The sequence below is a fragment of the Lynx rufus genome, unplaced genomic scaffold (assembly GCF_022079265.1).
Source record: "Lynx rufus isolate CCGP_SWC_20201006 ecotype Redwood Valley unplaced genomic scaffold, mLynRuf1.p SCAF_28, whole genome shotgun sequence".
Lineage (NCBI taxonomy): Eukaryota > Metazoa > Chordata > Mammalia > Carnivora > Felidae > Lynx > Lynx rufus.
In genome coordinates this window covers 8,380,245-8,399,427 of record NW_025814843.1, presented here as the reverse complement: position 1 = coordinate 8,399,427, position 19,183 = coordinate 8,380,245, and the positions used below count along the sequence as shown (strand labels likewise).

Here is a 19,183-nt window from a genome sequence, read left to right as displayed (position 1 = left end):
TGCAGGTGGAATCGGCCTGGGGAGGGGACCCAGCTTCAATCATGCAGGGGACCGAGAGGGCCTGGAGGCGGGCAGAGCAATGACTGGAAGGAACCTGGGTCTCTGAATGACCACTAGGAACAGAGCTTCCCGCTCATCTGGACAAGCTTATCTCCGAACCACTACTGGAGCAAAAAGAAAGTTATATTCTTTTTTTCCAAATTAAAATATTAAAAAAATTTTTTGACATTTATTCACCTTTGAGAGACAGAGCACAAGTGGAGGAGGGGCAGGGAGAGAGAGAGAGAGAGAGAGAGAGAGAGAGACCGAAGCCAAAGTAGGCTCCAAGCTCTGAGCTGTCAGCACAGAGCCTGATGTGGGGCTTGAACTCAGGAACCATGAGATCATGACCTGAGCTGAAGTTGGCTGCTTGACCAACTGAGCCACCCAGGCGCCCCTAAGATGTGTATATATTTTTTAATTTTAAGTAGGCTCCATGCCCAACGTGCGGCTTGAACTCGCAGCCCTGCAATCAAGAGTTGCGTGCTCTACCAACTGAGCCAGCCAGCCATCTGAGAGACTTAATGCTTTTTAAGCTACTGCATTCTGGGACCTCTTTGTTAGCCTCCTCAAACAAATGCAATGAGTAAATAGGAGGTATCTATGTGGGAAAAGGGAGAGAAGGCAGACTCCAAAACACCCAGTTGAGAGAGAACATAGTCCATTCAGGCAGGGAACTGGGAACGATTCAAGACGCCTGAAACCACAGCTGAGGGTGGGGAGGGGGTCTTTGTCGGCTGGGGATGTTCTACTCAAATACCTTGGACTGCGTGTTTAAACAATAGATACTTATTTCCCACGGGAGGCTGGGAAGTCTAAGATCGAGGTGCCTGCAGATTCAGGGTCTGGTGAGAGCTTCCCCCCCGTCTTGTAGACAGCCACCTTCTCACTGTCCCCGCTTTGGTGTCCCTTCATCTTCTCACAGGGACACGAATCCCATCACGGGGACTCCATTTGACTGACCCCATTTAACCGTATTGATGAGGGAGCATAAGGCAAGCTGACAGGCCGGAAACACCCCCCGGCCCCCAAGTGGGATGTGTGTGCTATAAGGAAAAAGGAAAAGGGAAAAAACACATGGTTAACTGATAGGGATCACAGTCCTGAGGGACATGGGTGGGTCTCCATCAGTTTACAAACATCTTAGTAAATCGCAAGAAAAAGCCAGTCTTATCAATAGCCTCATCTCCAGAAAACTGTAGACTCAGTTTCCTTGGAGCCTCAACATCACCCTCCATAGTGATGTGGGAACAAAGGCAGAAGGAAACGGCAGGTAAAATTAAATGTCCTTATAACCTGCAGCCCATTGACAAATACTTGAGGCCGGCAGAGTAAAACGTTTCTCCAGGAACTCCCTGTGGTCTTAATGCTAACGCTCTACCTTAGCTTGACCATAGCCAGGCCTCCAGGATCCTGAGAGTCGTTAGCATATGAAAATCTCACTGGAAACTTCCCTTGGACTTGACCTCCCCCAATTCCCAAATGTATAACCCTTCTCTCCACAGGGTCTGGGACAGCTCTTCCTGCCCACGGGTCCTGTCTCCATGCTTTAATAAAATCACTTTTTTTGCACCAAAAGATGTCTTCAAGGATTCTTTTTTGGCTGTCGGCTCCAGACCCCACGAACCCCACCATCACCTCAAAAATCCTCATCACTATCACCTTCAAAAACAATCTTCTTGGGGTGCCTGGGTGGTTCAGTTGGGTAAGCATCCAACTTTGGCTCAGGTCATTATCTCAGGGCTCTTGAGTTCAAGCCCCACGTTGGGCTCTGTGCTGACAGCTCGGAGCCTGGAGCCCGCTTCAGATTTTGTGTCTCCCTCTGTCTCTGTCCTTCCCCTGCTCGTTTTCTCTCTCTCTCTCTCTCTCTGTCTCTCTCTCTGTCTCTCTCTCTCAAGAATAAAGAAACATTAAAAAAATCTCATTAGGACTTAGAGCTTCAACATAGTAACATTTTGGTGGCAGAGTAGGGTCGGGACACAAACGTTCATCTTTAATAAATAAGGAAAAGGAAGATAGGACCACATCTTGGACCTCACATGCCAACAACGTCTGTTGTCTTCCTGTGAGCTGTGGGGAGCCACGCGGGTTGTGACATGATCGGATTAGCTTTTCGGTTGGTCAGCTTGAGTTGCAACCTGCAAACTTTTAAATGTATGAAACATTTCAGAAGACTCGTCGATAATACAATAAGCAGTCACATACCCCACCGCCTCGCTTGAAAAATACATTACAGATGAAGTCCCAGGATCTCTTTCCTGATTCCAAATTCAGCTTAGTTTATTTTGTTTGGTCTGTTTGGAGTTTTTTTGAGGGCCCTTGGATAGGGCAAGAAGGAAAACAGGGCATGAATCCTTGAATATATGGCATGTCCTCAGCACCATGCCAGGTACTGTAGGATTACACATATCAGAGAAGCAGACATGGCCGGGTGAAAAACAAACAAACTTGTGCATCCCCAGAATAAGCAGATTCCCTTCTGAGACCAGGTGCAGCACGCTGGCGGGGGCATATGTTTCTGGAGCACAAGTATGGGCCAGGATGGAATATTTGCACAGAATGTGCAGGCAGGACTCCTTCTGATGCACGTGTAGAGGAACGGTGAGGCCAAAGGAACCCTGAACGACGTCTCGGGAAGGTTTGCAGTTCCGAACGGACTCCGAAGGATGGGTGGAGGGGCGGGGATACAGGTGGTATTCTATCTTTTCACTCAGCGGATGGCTGGGACTTTGGAAGACAAAGAAGAGGACATGGGAAGCGAGCAGCTGGTGATGTCAATGGTGTTGAAGAAGATTTCATTTCCTGGGCAAGAGGCGAATACAGGACCACTGGCCATAAAGTTAGAGAAGAATGCGTTTGGCAGGAGATATCCCAATGGCATCAAAGGGCATCGAAAAAAGGTTGTTATGGGATGTGGAGCGGACACTTGTTGCTTTGGTCTGTTCGCATCCACTTACCGTCTTCTTTCAACAGCCTCTTTATCTTGGAAGGGAAACCATCCGTCTTTTTCTCATGGTCTATGTGGCCAAAGAGGTTTCATCCCATCTTTTAGCACCAAAAAAAGTCACCAGAATTTCAATGATTGATTCAGAGGTGGCCCCACGACCCTATCTGGACCAATGAGAGTTGTCACTGGCACTTTGCTCAAATGGCTGGCAGTGACGTGTTCTTTCTTTGTCTATTAGAGAGGTAAGGTGATCAATTATATGTTTGGAGCTGCTGGATGACACCTTGCTTTAAGGAGACTGAGAATGAGGTCAACATAGCAGAAAGCTGAGCCTGATGATGGAGAGAGAGAGAAACACCTTAAAACATTACAGCACCTGGATTTAACCGTGCCTGAAGCTAACCCTATTGCTTGGACTTTTCAACTATACAAGCCAATATTCTCCCTCCCAGCCCTCTGGTTTAGTGTGGTTTCAGTCGACTTACTGCCACGGATACTTGAGGAGAAAATGGAAAACAGTCTTGGTGCAAGAGTCCAGAACAGATAACAGAGACAGTGTCATTATTCCTGAGCAAAAATAGAGACTAGAACTTTATGGTTTTACAGGTGTATCTCCCAATGCAAAGGGTATAGGGAATGGATAAGGCAAGATTTTCATGTTACTGAAAGAAGCGAAACGTAATTTCATAAACATCACTGCCACTTGGAGGGGATTCATGACTAGCAGGGCCAACAGAAGGATACATGTTGTTTAAAAGATGCAAATCTAATGGAAAGGGCAAAGTGTGTAACAGCTCCTGCAAAGAAAGTCTGTCAGGGGCGCCTGGCTGGCTCCATTGGGAGAGCATGTGGCTCTTGATCTCGGGGTCATGAGTTCAACCCCGCCATGTTGGGTGTAGAGTTTACTTAAACAGATAGGGGTGCCTGGGTGGCTCAGCCAGTTAAGCATCCGACTCTTGGTTTCGGCTCAGGTCGTGATCTCACGGTTCGTGAGTTCCAGCTTGGGATTCTCTCTCGCCCTCTCTCTCTGCCCCTCCCCGACTTGTGCTCTCTCTCGAAAAATAAATTAATTAAAAAACTTAAAAATAAATAAATAAATAAATAAATAAATAAATAAAAAGAAGAAGGTCTATCCATCAGTGTGGAAGGCTTTTGGGTCAGGACTAACACAGACACAAGACCCCGCTCCACCTGCCCCACCTCCCTCCCCACCGGGCCCGAGGAAGCTTCTAGACGATGCTTTCCTAACACATGTCCCAAAGGCCACGATACAGGGTCACTTATAAATCCATGTCCCAGATATAAGGGATAGGACTTTCATGCCAGATGCTGGCCAAGTGTTTCATAAATAGGTTCACGTACTCTTCACTGCAATTTTAAGAGGGACATTCCAGAATGATCCTCATTCCATAGATAAGGAGATGGAGATTGAGCAAAGCTAAAAAAATTCCCGAAATGAGGTCAGTGTTCTAGCCAGGATTTGAACTCAGCCATCTGGATCCTAACCACTACATTATGTTGCGTATTTCCTTTCATTTGTGTAAATTCCTCATTTTATTGTGTGCTTAGGCTTCTGTGGCTTGCATATTACCCTTCTTTTCTTTTTCTTTTCTTTTTCTTAGTAGTTTGTTTGTTTGTTTGTTTTAGTAGGCTCCACACCCAACATGAGGCTTGAACTCACAACCCTGAGATGAAGAGTTGCACCCTCCACCACCTGAGCCAGCCAGGCGCCCCTCTTTTTCCCCTTCTACTTGATATCATAATAGAGGCACTTTCCCATTTTGTTTAAAGCTCTTAACTTTTTTAATTAAAAAAAGTACACACATGTCAAATGAGAGAGACTAATCTAAGGGAAGCTATGAACCCATCACAAGGCTTCAACAATTATCAACCAATCTTATTTCCTCTGTCCACGCCTCACTCCATTATCTAAAGCAAATCGCAGACAGCACATTATTTTATCTGTAAATATGGCAGCGTGCAATTTTAGTAATTTGTTTCTTTTTTATCTTCCACCTCCTCCGGAAACCACAGCCCTGTTGGTCGAGTAACGATTACATCCAATGGAAAACTTCAATATTTGGTCACAGAGTGAAGAGCTCTTGGTTTCAGTCCCTGAATCCCTCTTTGAAATGACCTAAGTAATTTCTTAATGTTGTCGGAATCCAGTCTGTGCTCAGATTTTCCCCCTGTAAACATTACTGTGAATGCTCTCCTTAATTTGATTCTGAGGACACATCGGGAAGAATTTGGTGGGTGGTATGGAAGTGTCAGAACTCTTGAGCCAATGTGTCCCTGTCTCTGCGGAATCAGAGATTGCAAACCAACAAAGATGCTCCCCAGATGTCGGAAACCAGATTTCCAAAAGTTCAGTAGAAAGAAATATGTCTGACTCCCTTTCTCACTGTTCTGTCCAATATGGTAGCACTAACCACATCTGGCTGTGTACATTTATATTAGTGAAAATACAGTTTTAGGGGCAGCTGGGTGGCTTAGTCGGTTATGCTAATACGACTCTTGATTTTGGCTTAGGTCATGATCTCACGTTCGTGAAATCAAGCCCCATATTGGATTCTGTGCCAGTGTGGAGCTTGCTTGGGATTCTCTCTCTCTCTCACTCTGTCTCTGTCCCTATCCTTCTCTCTCTCTCTCTCAAATAAATAAATAAAAACTTTAAAAGAGTCTTTTAAAAAATACAATTTTAAAGTCAGTCCCTTGTTTGGCATCAGCACTGAGTAGGGACGTGCGGTGAGCGGTTGCCATATTGGACAGGGCAGACCCAAGACATTCCCACACCATCACAAAAGTTTCCGTTGGACAGTTGGTGTAGAGTCGGAGAAGGAATGGTATTCACAAGGGGCAAGAGACTCTAAACATTTTTTTTTTTAATCTGCATTTATAATTGCGGAAGTTCTTGGAAGAATGCAGCGTGCCCACATAGGGAACTTGACCAACTTAACATTCAAGAGGAAGTCGGATATATGCCTCAGGTCTCACTGCTCATTTAATAGCTTTAATTGAATGGTCTCCATCTAGCCCTGTGCCAACAAAAGGTTTGTTTTATTTTTAAACGTACTTCCTTTTCTCTAAAAAAAAACCCAAAAAACAAAAAACAAAAACCGATTCCTGCTCAGCAGTGGAAAACATGAAGTTAGCCCGGTCTTATAAATATCAGCTATGTCCAGCCACTTCCGGTTTTAAATAGTTTCATTTCAAGAAAACATTCTGTCACATTCAGATATTGGTATTTTCTATTGCAGTCTGGTTCAGACCCCCTGCCCGGGGCTCGGGAAGCAGAAGACAGCCTTGTCCCTTGGTGCCCTTTCCCTTCCTCCTAACAGCCCCTCCTGTCTGCTCCAAGGGTCCCCTTGTGGGAAGTGACAAGGATCTCTCCTCTCTCTGCGAGGCCAGCCTTCTCTGTTTGACCAGTCCCTCCCTCAGTGTCCGGCTCACTTGTCTGGATCAACCTGTGTGGGGAATCCAGGTAGGATTCAGCTGTGATGCCATACTTGGTGTAGGCAATGACCCTGACAGTACGTCTGTCCAAAGTCCCAGGCTGGGTGGACCTTCAAAGACTGGTGGTCAAGCTTGCAGACCCTCAGCCACTCTGACTGTCAGCGGGGAGACTCCCTCCTTGGTCACCAAGGCTGGCTTTCCTGACTCAGTCCACCTTTACCCAAGATGGCAGAACTTCTCCTAAGGGTCTTCTTGTATGAAATGCCAGGCATGAGGCTCCATCCTCTTTCTGCCAAGTGCAGTACCCCACAACTGCATATACACCAGTGGGGTGCCAACTGCCAATAAGTGACTCCAGAAAAAAAGGGGTTACGTGTCCCCATTCCAGACTCTCCTACCTCACAGACATATTTCCTTTGGAGCTCACCAGTTTGAGAAGACAGGTCAAGAGTCCCCATACTTCATGGCATGGGAGCGATGGTTGAAGATATAATTACTTCCTCAAGAACTCTGCTCCCTCTCAAAGACATCCCCCTCATCCTCCTTTGTCTCCCTTCCCGTTATCTTACCTCTTCCTGGTGTTGTTTTTTTTTTAATTTTTTTTTTCAACGTTTATTTATTTTTGGGACAGAGAGAGACAGAGCATGAACGGGCGAGGGACAGAGAGAGAGGGAGACACAGAATCGGAAACAGGCTCCAGGCTCTGAGCCATCAGCCCAGAGCCCGACGCGGGGCTCGAACTCATGGACCGCGAGATCGTGACCTGGCTGAAGTCGGACGCTTAACCGACTGCGCCACCCAGGCGCCCCACCTCTTCCTGGTGTTTTAAAGCTCATGGTCCAGGTTGAAAGGGTATATTGGTTATCTATTGCTGTGGATCCAATTACTCCCAAACTTAGCAGCTTAAAGCAACAAACTATTATTATCTCACATCGTTTCTGAGGGTCTGGAACCAACTGGGTGGTTCTGGCTCAAGGTTTCTCATGTGGTTTCAGTCAGGATGTCAGCTGGACACGCATCATATGAAGGCTTGACTGGGGCTGGAGGAACCACGTCCAAGATGGTGTGCTCACATGCCCATTGGCCAGAGCTTTAATTCCTTGCTGCATGGGCCTCTCCAGAGGATTGCTCATGACACGGCAGCTGACTTCTCCCAGAGCAACTGACCTGAAAGAAAGAGAATAACCAAGATGAAGTTGTCTTTTATAACTTAATCTCAGAAGTGACATACATTATCTTCTGCCGTATCTGTTGGTCTCACAGACCAACCCTCTTACAGTGTGGGAGGAGAGCTATCTCACAGCAAGAACACCAGGAGGCAGGGATATTGGGGGTTGATGGAGGCCGGCCACCATGATGAGGCTCATTGATTGTGAGGGTCTGGCTGGGAGTCAAGCTCTCTTTTAACTTAGCCCTTCAGAATTAAGCAAGTTGTTTTCACCATGGACGAGGTTTTCCAGAAAAGACCCAGTAATGGTTTGGCTGCAATTACCTTCCATACACCTGCTTATTAAATTACATTTTGTGGGGCACCTGGGTGGCTCAGTCGGTTAAGCGACCGACTTCGGCTCAGGTCATGATTTCGCGGTCCGTGAGTTCGAGCCCCGCGTTGGGCTCTGTGCTGACAGCTCAGAGCCTGGAGCCTGTTTCGGATTCTGTGTCTCCCTCTCTCTGACCCTCCCCCATCCATGCTCTGTCTCTTTCTGTCTCAAAAATAAATAAACGTTAAAAAAAAATTTAAATTACATTTTGTTATTATGATACAAGTAACACGTATTAAGTGTTAAAAAAGGAAAAAAGACACAGACAAGTAAAAAAGCAGACAAAAGTCATGTCTTAGTTCACTATTCAAAATCAAACCTTGACATAACGGTTTTATAGAATTTTCTTCTGTATGAATGTTTACTTTTGCAGATTCTTCCTTGTTGGCTCATGCTTCTAACAGCATCTTGTGAATATCTGTATTTGTTGGTGATCCTATTCCTAAGGATTTGCTTCAGGAAATATTCAAGCCCATGAGCAAAACAAAACTTCAACCAATTTAACCCAATATATTCATCTGATAACCTTGATGTTTTATATTTGTTTGCATTTCATATTTAGAAATATTTCTTCATGGTTTCTGATTCCAGAAGTTTCTCATGCTCGTCTGAGTTTACTTAAATTAATTTTAAGTGGCACGATTTTTTTTTAAGTTTCTACTGTCTTTGCACCATAATAATAAAAAAAAAAGGTATAGTTATGGCCATTTGGTGCCCTCCATGACTATGCTTTTCTTTCATCATGTTTTGGTTTCTTTGTTCTTTTCCTCTAAAGTTTGAAAGAATTTTTCAAGTCGGTCCGTACATGTGAATATTCACCTTTAAAAAAATTTTTTTGTTCTTAACCTTTGTTTTGAGAGAGGGAGAGAGAGCGTGCGCTCAGGTGAAAACGTGTGCACATGTGAGTCGGGGAGGGGCAGAGAGAGAATCCCAAGCAGGCTCTGGGCTGTCAGCACAGAGCCCCACGCGGGGCTCGATCCCATGCACCCATCGCGAGATCGTGACCTGAGCTGAAGTCTGACCCTTAACCGACTCAGCCACCCAGGTGCCCCAACAAAGTTTCTTTGTGGCACCAGTTATGAGCTGAGAGGAGTAATCTGCTTGCAGTTTCCTTATGCTCCTCCTTTATCGCCCGTTTGATGTGACTTCGACAAGGCTACACGTTACCCAGCGCTCACAAGTATACCTACCACCTGTCACCGCATGACACGGTTACAGTACCATTGGCTATATTCCTGATGTCGTACTTTTCATCCCTGAGACTTATTTGTTGCACATCTGGAAGCCTGGACCCCTCTCTCCCCCCCACCCATTTTGCCCATGCTTACCTTCTGGCAACCACCAATTTGTTCCCTGTATTTATGGGTGTATTTCTGCTTGTTTGTTTGTCTGATATTTTTTTAAGTTTAATTAGTTAGTTAATAATTTCTTCAAATTTACATCTGAGTTAGTTAGCATATAGTGCAATAATGACTTCAGGAGTAGGTTCCAGTGATTCATCGCCTACGTATAACACCCAGTGCTCATCACAACAAGTGCCCTCCTTAATGCCCCTCCCCCGTTTAGCCCATCCCCCCACCCCATGCCCCACCAGCAACCCTCAGTTTGTTCTCATATTTAATAATCTCCTATGTTTTGTCCCCCTCCCTGTTTTGATGTTATTTTTGCTTCCCTTCCCTTATGTTCATCTGTTTTGTCTCTTAAAGTTCTCATATGAGTGAAGCCATATGATTTTTGTCTTTCTCTGACTGACTAATTTTGCTTAGCATAATACCCTCCAGTTCCATCCACGTTCTTGCAAACAGCAAGATTTCATTCTTTTTGATTGCCGAGTAATACTCCATTCTATATATATATACCACATTCACCCATGGATGGACATTTGGGTTCTTTCCGTACTTTGGCTATTGTTGATAGCACTGCTATAAACATTGGGGCGCATGTGCCCCTTGGAAACAGCACACCTGTATCCCGTGGATAAATTCCTAGTAGTGCAATTGCTGGGTTGTAGGGTAGTTCCATTTTTAATTTTCTGAAGAAGCTCCACACTGTTTTCCAGAGTGGCTGCACAGTTTCCATTCGCATATTTATTTATTTTTGAGAGCGAGAGAATCTCAAGACACGGGGTTCAATCCCACAGACCTCGAGATCATGACCTGAGCCAAGATCAAGAGTCGGGGACTCCACTGACTGAGCCACCCAGGTGCCCCTGTTTGACCTCTTAATTTGCTCTTCAACAAAATATGATCTAATGTTTGTCAACGAGCAGAAGACAAATTGCCTGTATTCTCATGGGGAGCATGGTTCCATGTCCTTCCTCGTCAAGGATCTTCCAAGTAGATCTTTGTCTCCTTCGTTGATGAAAAGAGGCTCTCACTTGGGACTCCCCACCTTTACCAGGTGACATCTTCCTCTTGCTCCTCTCATAGGCTTTGGAGAGAAGTCAGATTCAACTGATTCAGCACCAAATCTGCCTGCATTAATGGCGGGGCAGGAGAGAGCAAAAATGCCAGTGACCTTCTCCCAGAAATGGGGCTGATAATAGCGTCTGTGGATGAACAGCTCACAAAGGTCATGATGTCCTGCAGACGGCAAGCATTTAATAAGCGGTTGCTGCCGCCATTATTATTCTATTGTTGGTATTTTATTACTGTAATGTATCTTTGTGTGTCCGTTTTGTTCATTTTTTTTTTTTATCCTTACCAACCAGAACAGTGCAGGAGCCATTCGAGACACTCCAGAAATATTTATTGCATGAATGAAGTTTTGAGAATTTGGAGAGGCGATCATCGAAATGGGTCACCATGTGCCATGTTGAATCAGACGTTGGTAGTGTTGCTTACAATAGTGAAGAATTTTGAATCAACCTACGTGTCAAATACCAGGGGTCAGTTGAATCAATGATGGCGCTTGACATGCTGGAATCCTATGTCCTTTCTTGCAGAGCACATCGTGCAATACTTTGGATGGGGGAAATGTTTACTTATATTGTTGGAATGAAAAAAAAAGGGAGTTACACAACAGTACGTACAATATGATCTCAAATACATAAGAAGTGTGTATGCATAGAGAAAAACTGAAAATAAGGTTTGGAAAGCGTGGATCCAGGGGCACTTGGGTGGCTCAGTCGGTTAAGCCTCTGACTTCCGCTCTGGTCATGATCTCGCGGTCTGTGAGTTCGAGCCCCGCGTCGGGCTCTGTGCTGACAGCTTAGATCTTGGACCCGCTTCAGATTCTGTGTCTCCCTCTCTCTCTCTCTCTTTGCCCCTCCCCTGCTCACGCTCTGTCTCTCTCCCCAAAATAAATAAACATTAAAAATTTAAAAATAAATGTGAGACTATAAAGGAGTTAAAACGAATGAATTAGATCTATATGTATCAATATAGATACAGTTCAAAGCACAATATCTAGTCCTGGGAAGATACACGCATGCAATGTTACTCATGCAACATTTTCAAATTAAAAACATCCATAATGTACATGGATACATGGATACAATGTTCATGGATACATATAAGCGTACTAAAAACACAAAAGCCACAGCAATAACTACTCCTCCTTTAGGAGGTGGGAAGGGGTTGAGAGCTTTTAACTGCGTTTCCTCAAAACAAAAAAATAAAACCCACAAACAACCAAGATCTCTAAGACAATGTGGCAAACTACTAACATGTCTCATCTGGGTAGTCGGTCCATGGATACAAGCATGATATTAATAATACTTAACCACTGACGTCCCCTAGGTATCGACCAGCCAGAGCAGACACTGATCATAATGTTGGAGCCCCATCCTGAGGTGCCAGCCACCAAATTAGTTGCTGGATCGTGGGTGGGTCCTTGAGAAAGAGCTGATGCCATGTAAACTGCGACCAGGGTTGTTAGGTAGGCTCATAGGTAATTATCTCTCAGGCTGAAGGCGTGCTTCGTAGATTGCCAGGGGACCCGCTTCTTAGCTGCCTTCTCTCTCTCTCTCTTTTAATATTTTTTATTTATTTTGAGAGAGAGAGAAACAGAGCATGAGCAAGGGAGGGACAGAAAGAGAGGGAGACGCAGAATCCGAAGCAGGCTCCAGGCTCTGAGCTGTCAGCACAGAGCCCGACGCGGGGCTCGAACCCACGAACCATGAGATCATGACCTGAGCCGAAGTCGGATGCTTAGCCAACTGAGCCGCCCAGGCACCACGGCCACCTTCTCTTCAACAGTGTCCTCTGTGACTTGGATGAAAACCACGGAGATATTAAGTAAGATTTGCAGGTGATGCAAAACCAGAATGGCTCAGCATTCCCATGCTTGACTGAATCTTAAGACTCTTCAAACTCCTACTTGACTCTCAAGAGGTAAGACTGAATCTCTAACGTAATAATAATCCCAACAGGTGGCAAAGAGACACAAGAGCCAAGTAAACAAAATTAAAGAAGTGTAAATACAGTATTTCATCTAGCTTAAAATCACTTACTCCTTACAGACACCCGGCATGGCAGGCTGTCATGTGAAAATTCCAGGAGTCTTAAAGCCTTTTATAATCTGCTGGTGGGAGTATAAATTGGTTTCTGGAGGGTAATTTGGTGACAGATAATTAAAAGCCTCCCAAGAAAACACATATCTTTTGAACTAGCAATTCAACCTCTAGGGATTTTTAAGAAATCAGGGTGCCCCTGGTGGCTCAGTCAGTTGAGCAACCGACGTTCGATTCTGGCTCAGGTCATGATCTCGGGGTTCGTGGCGGGGTTCGTGGGTTTGAGCCCCGCACCAGACTCCGTGCTAGCAGAGAGGAGCCTGTGTGGGATTCTCTCTCTCCCTCTCCCTCTCTCTCTCTCTCCCTCATGGTAAGGCACTGTGGGTTGGGGGAATGGGGAGATGTTGGCAAAAGGGTGCAAACTTCCAGTTATAGGATTAACAAGTTCTGGAGATGTCATGTACAGCAAGGTTGTAGCAGGATTCTCGCACAGAGAGTTGTGACACTGAGGTTTTTCTTTCCAGGAAGCAACTTTATTTCTTCCGGAACATCTCAGTTGGGTTCACACCGGAAGAACTGAGTCCTGAATGCCACATGACGTAGCTTTCTATATATTTTTTACTTCTTTGTCTCCCATGTATGGTAACATACAAACCTGTAGTCTGACTAAGTGGTCTCATGTTACAAGGTGGTGAGGGACGTTGTCACGTACCCATATAGCCAAGTTGCCTTGAGGGTTTTTTGATTCCTTCCGTAGGGAGGGGACCCTACCACAAGGTGGCTATAGCTAATAATACTCTATTATTTCAAAGTTGCTGAGAGAGTAGATCTTAAATGTTCTCACCGCAAAAAAGAAATGGTAATGGGGCGTCTGGTCTGGCTTAGTCGGTAGAGCATGCAACTTGTGATCTTAGGGTTGTGAGTTCAAATCCCGCGTTGGGAGTAGAGAGTACGTTTATAAATAGTAATTATGTCATGAGCTGGAGGTGTTAGCTAATGCCATAGTGGCAATCATTTCGCAATATATAAATGTGTCAAATGAACACGTGGTACACCTTGAACCTATACAATGTTAAATGTCAATTGTATCCCAATAAAGCTGGGAAAAATTGTCAGAGAAACACTCAGAGACGGTTATTTAAGGATGTCAATCCAAGCATTGTTTGCAATTGTGATACAAAACACAAGTATAAGGAACCTATCAAGAGGGTACTAGTTAAATACGTAGTATACATTGGGGGTAGTGTATGACCAATAGAAAATCCAAGATAATAAACATAGGGAATAATCTGGAAGATTTTACATGAATGTATTTATAGTGATTATCACTAGGTGGTGGGTTGTGAGAGTTTTTAAAGTTTATCTTTTCTTTATTTGTATTTTCTAATTTTCAAAGATTATGTGTTGCCTATGTGATGAAGCAATGAGCTTTAAAAATTAGTTTTAGCTGACAATACACTCAATGTAATCCAACAATGTGATGTTGCTGCTAAAAAGAGTGGTCATTTGGGGGCGCACGTGTGGCTCAGTAGGTTGAGCATCAGACTCTTGATTTCGGCTCAGGTCATGATCTCAGGGTTCGTGAGACTGAGCCCCGAATCTGGCTCTGTAGAACCTGCTGGGGATTCTCTCTCTCTCTCTCTCTGCCCCTCCCCCGCTTGTGCTCGCTCGCTCTCTGCCTCTCTCTTTCTCTCTCAACATAAACAAATAAACTTAAAAGCAAAATAAAAAGAGTGGTCATTTATGTAATTAGGGAGGAGACCGGGAGAAACATTACAACTTTCACGCTCCTGTGTTGGGGGTTGCATTTTTTAGGGTTCACAGGAGTGGTACCAGAAATGTTGACCAAGCTGGAAGTTATGTTCTACATAACTGTTGAGAAATCAGGGCTATTTATCCCAGGAAATAAATGACTAAGGGAAAGTATCTCGTCCTTAAATGATTGAAGGCCCATCGCATGGAGAACGTTGGCTCAAAGTTGCTGCAGGAAACAGAAAAGGGGTAGGAGCAGAGAGCAGTAGCTTGCTAACAGGGAGAAACTTTCTAACAACCACGGATTGTTACTATTGCCATAATGAGTTGAATCAGTCAGGGCTCCTTGGTTGCAAATAATAGAAACAGACTCCAGTTAACATATGCAAGAAAAGATTATTGGGAGATTTGGAGTGTCTCATAGGGAAGAGCCTGGGGAAGCAGGCTTGGAAAAATGAAAGAATATTCTGAGTCATACGCAGGGTGTTTTGCAGAAACCAGGGGCAGTCTTCAGCCAAGAATATTAAGGATGTACTTCTTAAAACTCCCCAGTGTCCTCTTTGGCATCTGATACGGTTTCACAACCCATGAATTAAACAAACCTTTTGTGTGCCCGGATATTTTTGTTACAGTCTACCTCTTCTGCTTACCCCATTACATCTGTCAGCATTTGAAATCCGAAAGGCCATGATCATGTCAATGAGTCCTGCTTCTGACTTCCCCAGATTCTGCTTCTAAGCATCGACAGATGTCCCCTACTGTCATGTCTTGGGGTTTGGTGAACAAGTTCATGTTAGCCCTCAAAACTGCTTTTATTTTAAAAACAGAGGGCTATTCTCCACCCCAATTTTGTTAGCCTGTGGGATGATCACAGTGAGGTGAGTGGTTACGGGATGGAGGGACTCCATGTTTTCTTCACATGAGAGTGGTTTTCCTCCCTCTCATCAGAGCATCACGTAACTAGAACGAAACACGAGTGGAAGGAAAGACGCGGAGAATAAGTGGCCGGAGGGAGAAAGGAACCAATTTGAATTTCCCACTCCACGCCAGGCATCCTACTGGGTGCTTGTGTGGGCAGGTCCCCGGGAGAAGCACATAGAACAACGGAAACAGATTGAAGCAGAAAAACCATAATTTTGAGGTCATGGGGTAGCACGCAGAATTCTCAGAAAGATTAGATAACCAGGCAGAGCAAATAGGCAGTAACAAAATGGGGCTTTGCAGTCAGAAAATAGCAAATAGCATGCCACGGAATTGGTTCAGTGAAAGGAAGAAAAGAAAAGAAGAGAAAAGAAAAGAGCAAAGCAAAGAAAAGAAAAGGGAAGGGAAGAGAAGAGAGAGAAGAAAAGAAAAGAAAACAAAAAAACAAAAGGGAAGGGAAGGGAAGGGAAGGGAAGGGAAGGGAAGGAAAGGAAAGGAAAGGAAAGGAAAGGAAAGAAAAGAAAAGAAAAGAGAAAAAAAAGAAAAGAAAAGAGGTTGCTGTCAGCACCATTAAATTCCAGGGGCCAGAGTTTGCACTGCTGGCCCCCTTGCACATTACTGTCCCCCTTCCTCCCCACCCTATTTCTGTTTCCTAGCCTCAATTCTTCTCTTCACCTTCATTTATTTTTTTATAAAAATGTTTAATGTTTATTTATTTTTGAGAGAGAGAGAGAGAGAGAGCGGGAGAGGGGCAGAGACAGAGGGAGACACAGAACCCGAAGCAGGCTCCAGGCTCTGAGTTGTCAGCACAGAGCCCGATGCGGGGCTTGAATCCATGAACTGTGAGATCATGACCTGAGCCCAAGTCAGACGCTCAACCCACTGAACCTCCCAGACACCCCTTGACGTTTCTTCTAATATGATTATCTCAGCAGCCCCATGAGTGGGTATCTCCACCTTCCAGATGAATGAATGGAGGTTCAGATAATTAGACTGAGGTCAGGCAGTGAATGAGCTAGTGCCCTAGTGTCCTTTCTCGTCTATTCTGCCACGATGTCTCTTACATGCCAGGCAGGAGCCAGGTTGAGCCCTGGACACAACGATTCCACGAGCGAGGCATTGGGAGAGCCATTTCACAGGTAAGGAGATAGAAGCTTACTCAAGGTTCTCCGTTTGTAAGTGATGGGAGACTGGTTGCATGACATCAGAGTCAGCCCTTCAATCAACCGCCTCTCTTTCTTGGGGAAAGTGAGAGGTTGGATGAATCCTCTGTTTCTCGTGCTTTCAGTCTTTGTCAAGCAGGTGTGGGGGGCATGCCAGCTGAGCGCCCCCCCCCCAGTCTTCCGTCTCAGCCGATAGTGCACTAAACCCCTCTGTCACCTAAGATTGGAAGCTTGCAGCGTCCTTGACTGCTGGCTTCTCACTCCCCATATGATGAGTTGGCAAGTTCTTTTTCACACGCAAGACGTGTCTTCTGGTTCTTCTCCTCCCTCATACCCACAGCCGCATCCCTGGTCCAGGTCTGATTACTTTATGCCAGTCATCTTGGGCTGTCTTATCAAGTGGTCTCCCTGCCTTCACACTCGCCCCGGAGCCCATCAAAATGCTGGCAGCCAGGGTCTTTTCAGTGGACATCACGGTCGACTCTCCATGATCATGCAACCCCAGAAGACTGGTCCAAGCCAGCCATGGTGAACGACTGTGTCATCTGCCCAGGCCCTGTGACCCATAGAGACCCGGAGAGGCGCATCTCCTGGGAGGATGCTTTAGGATTGGCTTGTGCCTGGCTGTGTTACTGGCCATTTGGTCGTCTTGCAAGCACCCCAAGAATAAAGTGATAGCCTTGACACAGTGGAGATGGAAAGGGATTGTGGGTCTTTGAGGGATTCGTTACTCTATGCAAATCTACTGATCAATCCCCCTCCTCTGTGGCTTTGTATTACCTTTGGAATCAGGTCCACACTCCTCAACGTGGCTTTTGAAGCCCCTTCCGGGGACATGATCCATGCATCAGCCCCTGGGTCTGACTCTCCCAACCCTTTTCCCTTGGCCTTTAGGTTGTGATTAGATAATCCTGGCTCCTCTTACCCCCCTCCCCCCACCCCAAGTCGTCCAGAACGTCTCTGCTCTCTCTTCTCTAGAATGTTCTTTTTCTTTTTCTCCATCTACTGAATTTCTTTTCATCTTCCAGGATCGGCTCAAATGGTGGCTCCTCTTTGAAGTGTTTCCTAATCCCCAGGCAGAATTAAGGAATCGCTTGAGTGTCTGTGAGCACTTTGTGTCTGTGTTATGGGGCTCTTTCCATCCTCATACACAGTCATAGGCACTTATATTTCTTCTCCTTTGCTAAAAAGTGAGCTCCTTAAATACAGGGACTTTTTCATCCACATTGTAGCTTTGGTACCCTGCACAGGACCCAGTGATTCCGTATGTACTAATGACATTTTTTTACTGAAAAGTTCTCATTCATTCAGATTGTAGACAATCCGGCATGTGGCTATTGATTATTGTTCATTTTTTATTAAAAAATGAAGCAGTATTCTCCATCATACTGTCTTCGGGATTTGGCAGTTTAAGAAGCTAACAGACACCGTCTCAATTAATCCTCACCTGTCGCTATAACACCAGTATTATCCCCACTTAACAGATGGGGAAACTGCACACCCAATCCAAACCTATTTGTTGAGTGCCTACCATTTGCATAACGTTATGTAAGAGGCAGGCTGTGGAAGGAGGTTGCAAAGGGGTCAAAAAACCATAGTCTCTCCATTAAGAGAGTTTGCAACTTTCGTGGGGAGGTAAGAAATAAGTCAGAATGTTTCAGTTGCAACATACAAGAGCAATGCAGTACAACATTGGAGAGATCTTGAAGGCAAAAATTTATAACATAACACAAGAGGGATATAGAACCTTAGTACCATAAAGTTAAGAGGGAAGATTAAAGTGTGGGTTTACAGTAGGAGTCTGTGAACCATCTTCCCAAAAAGAATTGAACGGGGGGCGCCTGGCTGGCTCAGTCAGTAGGGCGTGCAACTCTTGATCGTGGGGTCATGAGTTAGAGCCCCACATCGTGCATAGAGATTATTTAAATAAAAAGAGTTGGACCTTGGGGCGCCTGGGTGGCGCAGTCGGTTAAGCGTCCGACTTCAGCCAGGTCACGATCTCGCGGTCCGTGGGTTCGAGCCCCGCGTCGGGCTCTGGGCTGATGGCTCGGAGCCTGGAGCCTGTTTCCGATTCTGTGTCTCCCTCTCTCTCTGCCCCTCCCCCGTTCATGCTCTGTCTCTCTCTGTCCCAAAAATAAATAAAAAACGTTGAAAAAAAATTATAAAAAAAAAAGAGTTGGACCTGAATTTTAAGGATCAGTGGGCTTTCACAAAATGGAAAAGAGGTAAGGCATTCCCTGTGGAAAAGTGAAGGCTTGCTGGGCAAGGAAGTAAGGCTAGTGAACTGAAATGAGTTCCAAAGAAACTCATGAGCTCCAAAGAAATGAGTTAGTGTTTGTTGGATGGATGGATGGATGGATGGATGGTTAGATGATATAGATAGATAGATAGATAGATAGATAGATAATATAGGTGTGTGGATAGGTAGATAAAGGAATAAAGAATAAGCAGATAAATCTGCAAGTTCAGAGGCTGGGCTCCAATTTTACTGAGAATGTCTCCCAACACAGAAGCATGATGATAAGTTGTATTCTTTTTGCAGAGCAACCTGGCTTTTCTTGTCCAGCTGAACGAAAGGAATCGTGGGTGTCCAAAATCATGTTGAATTAAGACATTCGAATGTGGTCAGAACTACAGGGACATGCCTGGGCTTAGGAGGTAATCAGGGCGGTGTGGCCTTTTAACGTTATGTGTGGGTGTGTTTTCTCACAAACACATGTGCAGAGACACACATAAAACTTTGTTTGGGGTTTTTCTTTTCCTTTTTACTGTGTTATGCCAAGCTTTTGTTTTGACTGAATTGTCACTTTCCAAGGTCTCATGCGTGGGAGCTCAAGACCCTGTCCCGTGTAAATGAGATACTAGACCCATAATAATGATAGTAGCAAGTATTTACATAACTTGGATAAAG

General features: G+C 45.0%; 1 protein-coding gene and 1 non-coding gene across 2 annotated transcripts in view; both read right to left on the bottom strand.

Annotated features, from left to right (window-relative positions):
* Nucleotides 1-2,749: 2,749 nt before the first annotated feature.
* Nucleotides 2,750-19,183, bottom strand: part of LOC124519698 (myosin-13) — an 89,815-nt gene continuing 73,381 nt past the window's right edge. Inside the window, exons 39-41 of the mRNA XM_047090126.1 lie at nucleotides 6,440-6,542; nucleotides 2,997-3,056; nucleotides 2,750-2,841 (exon numbers count right to left, since the gene is read on the bottom strand). Coding sequence (XP_046946082.1) covers nucleotides 2,750-2,841; nucleotides 2,997-3,056; nucleotides 6,440-6,542 — 255 coding nt within the window. The remainder of the gene's footprint in view (nucleotides 2,842-2,996; nucleotides 3,057-6,439; nucleotides 6,543-19,183) is intronic.
* On the bottom strand, nucleotides 4,995-5,125 carry LOC124519736 (small nucleolar RNA SNORA25). Its single transcript, XR_006964179.1, has one exon. It is a non-coding gene; the product is annotated as a small nucleolar RNA SNORA25 (small nucleolar RNA).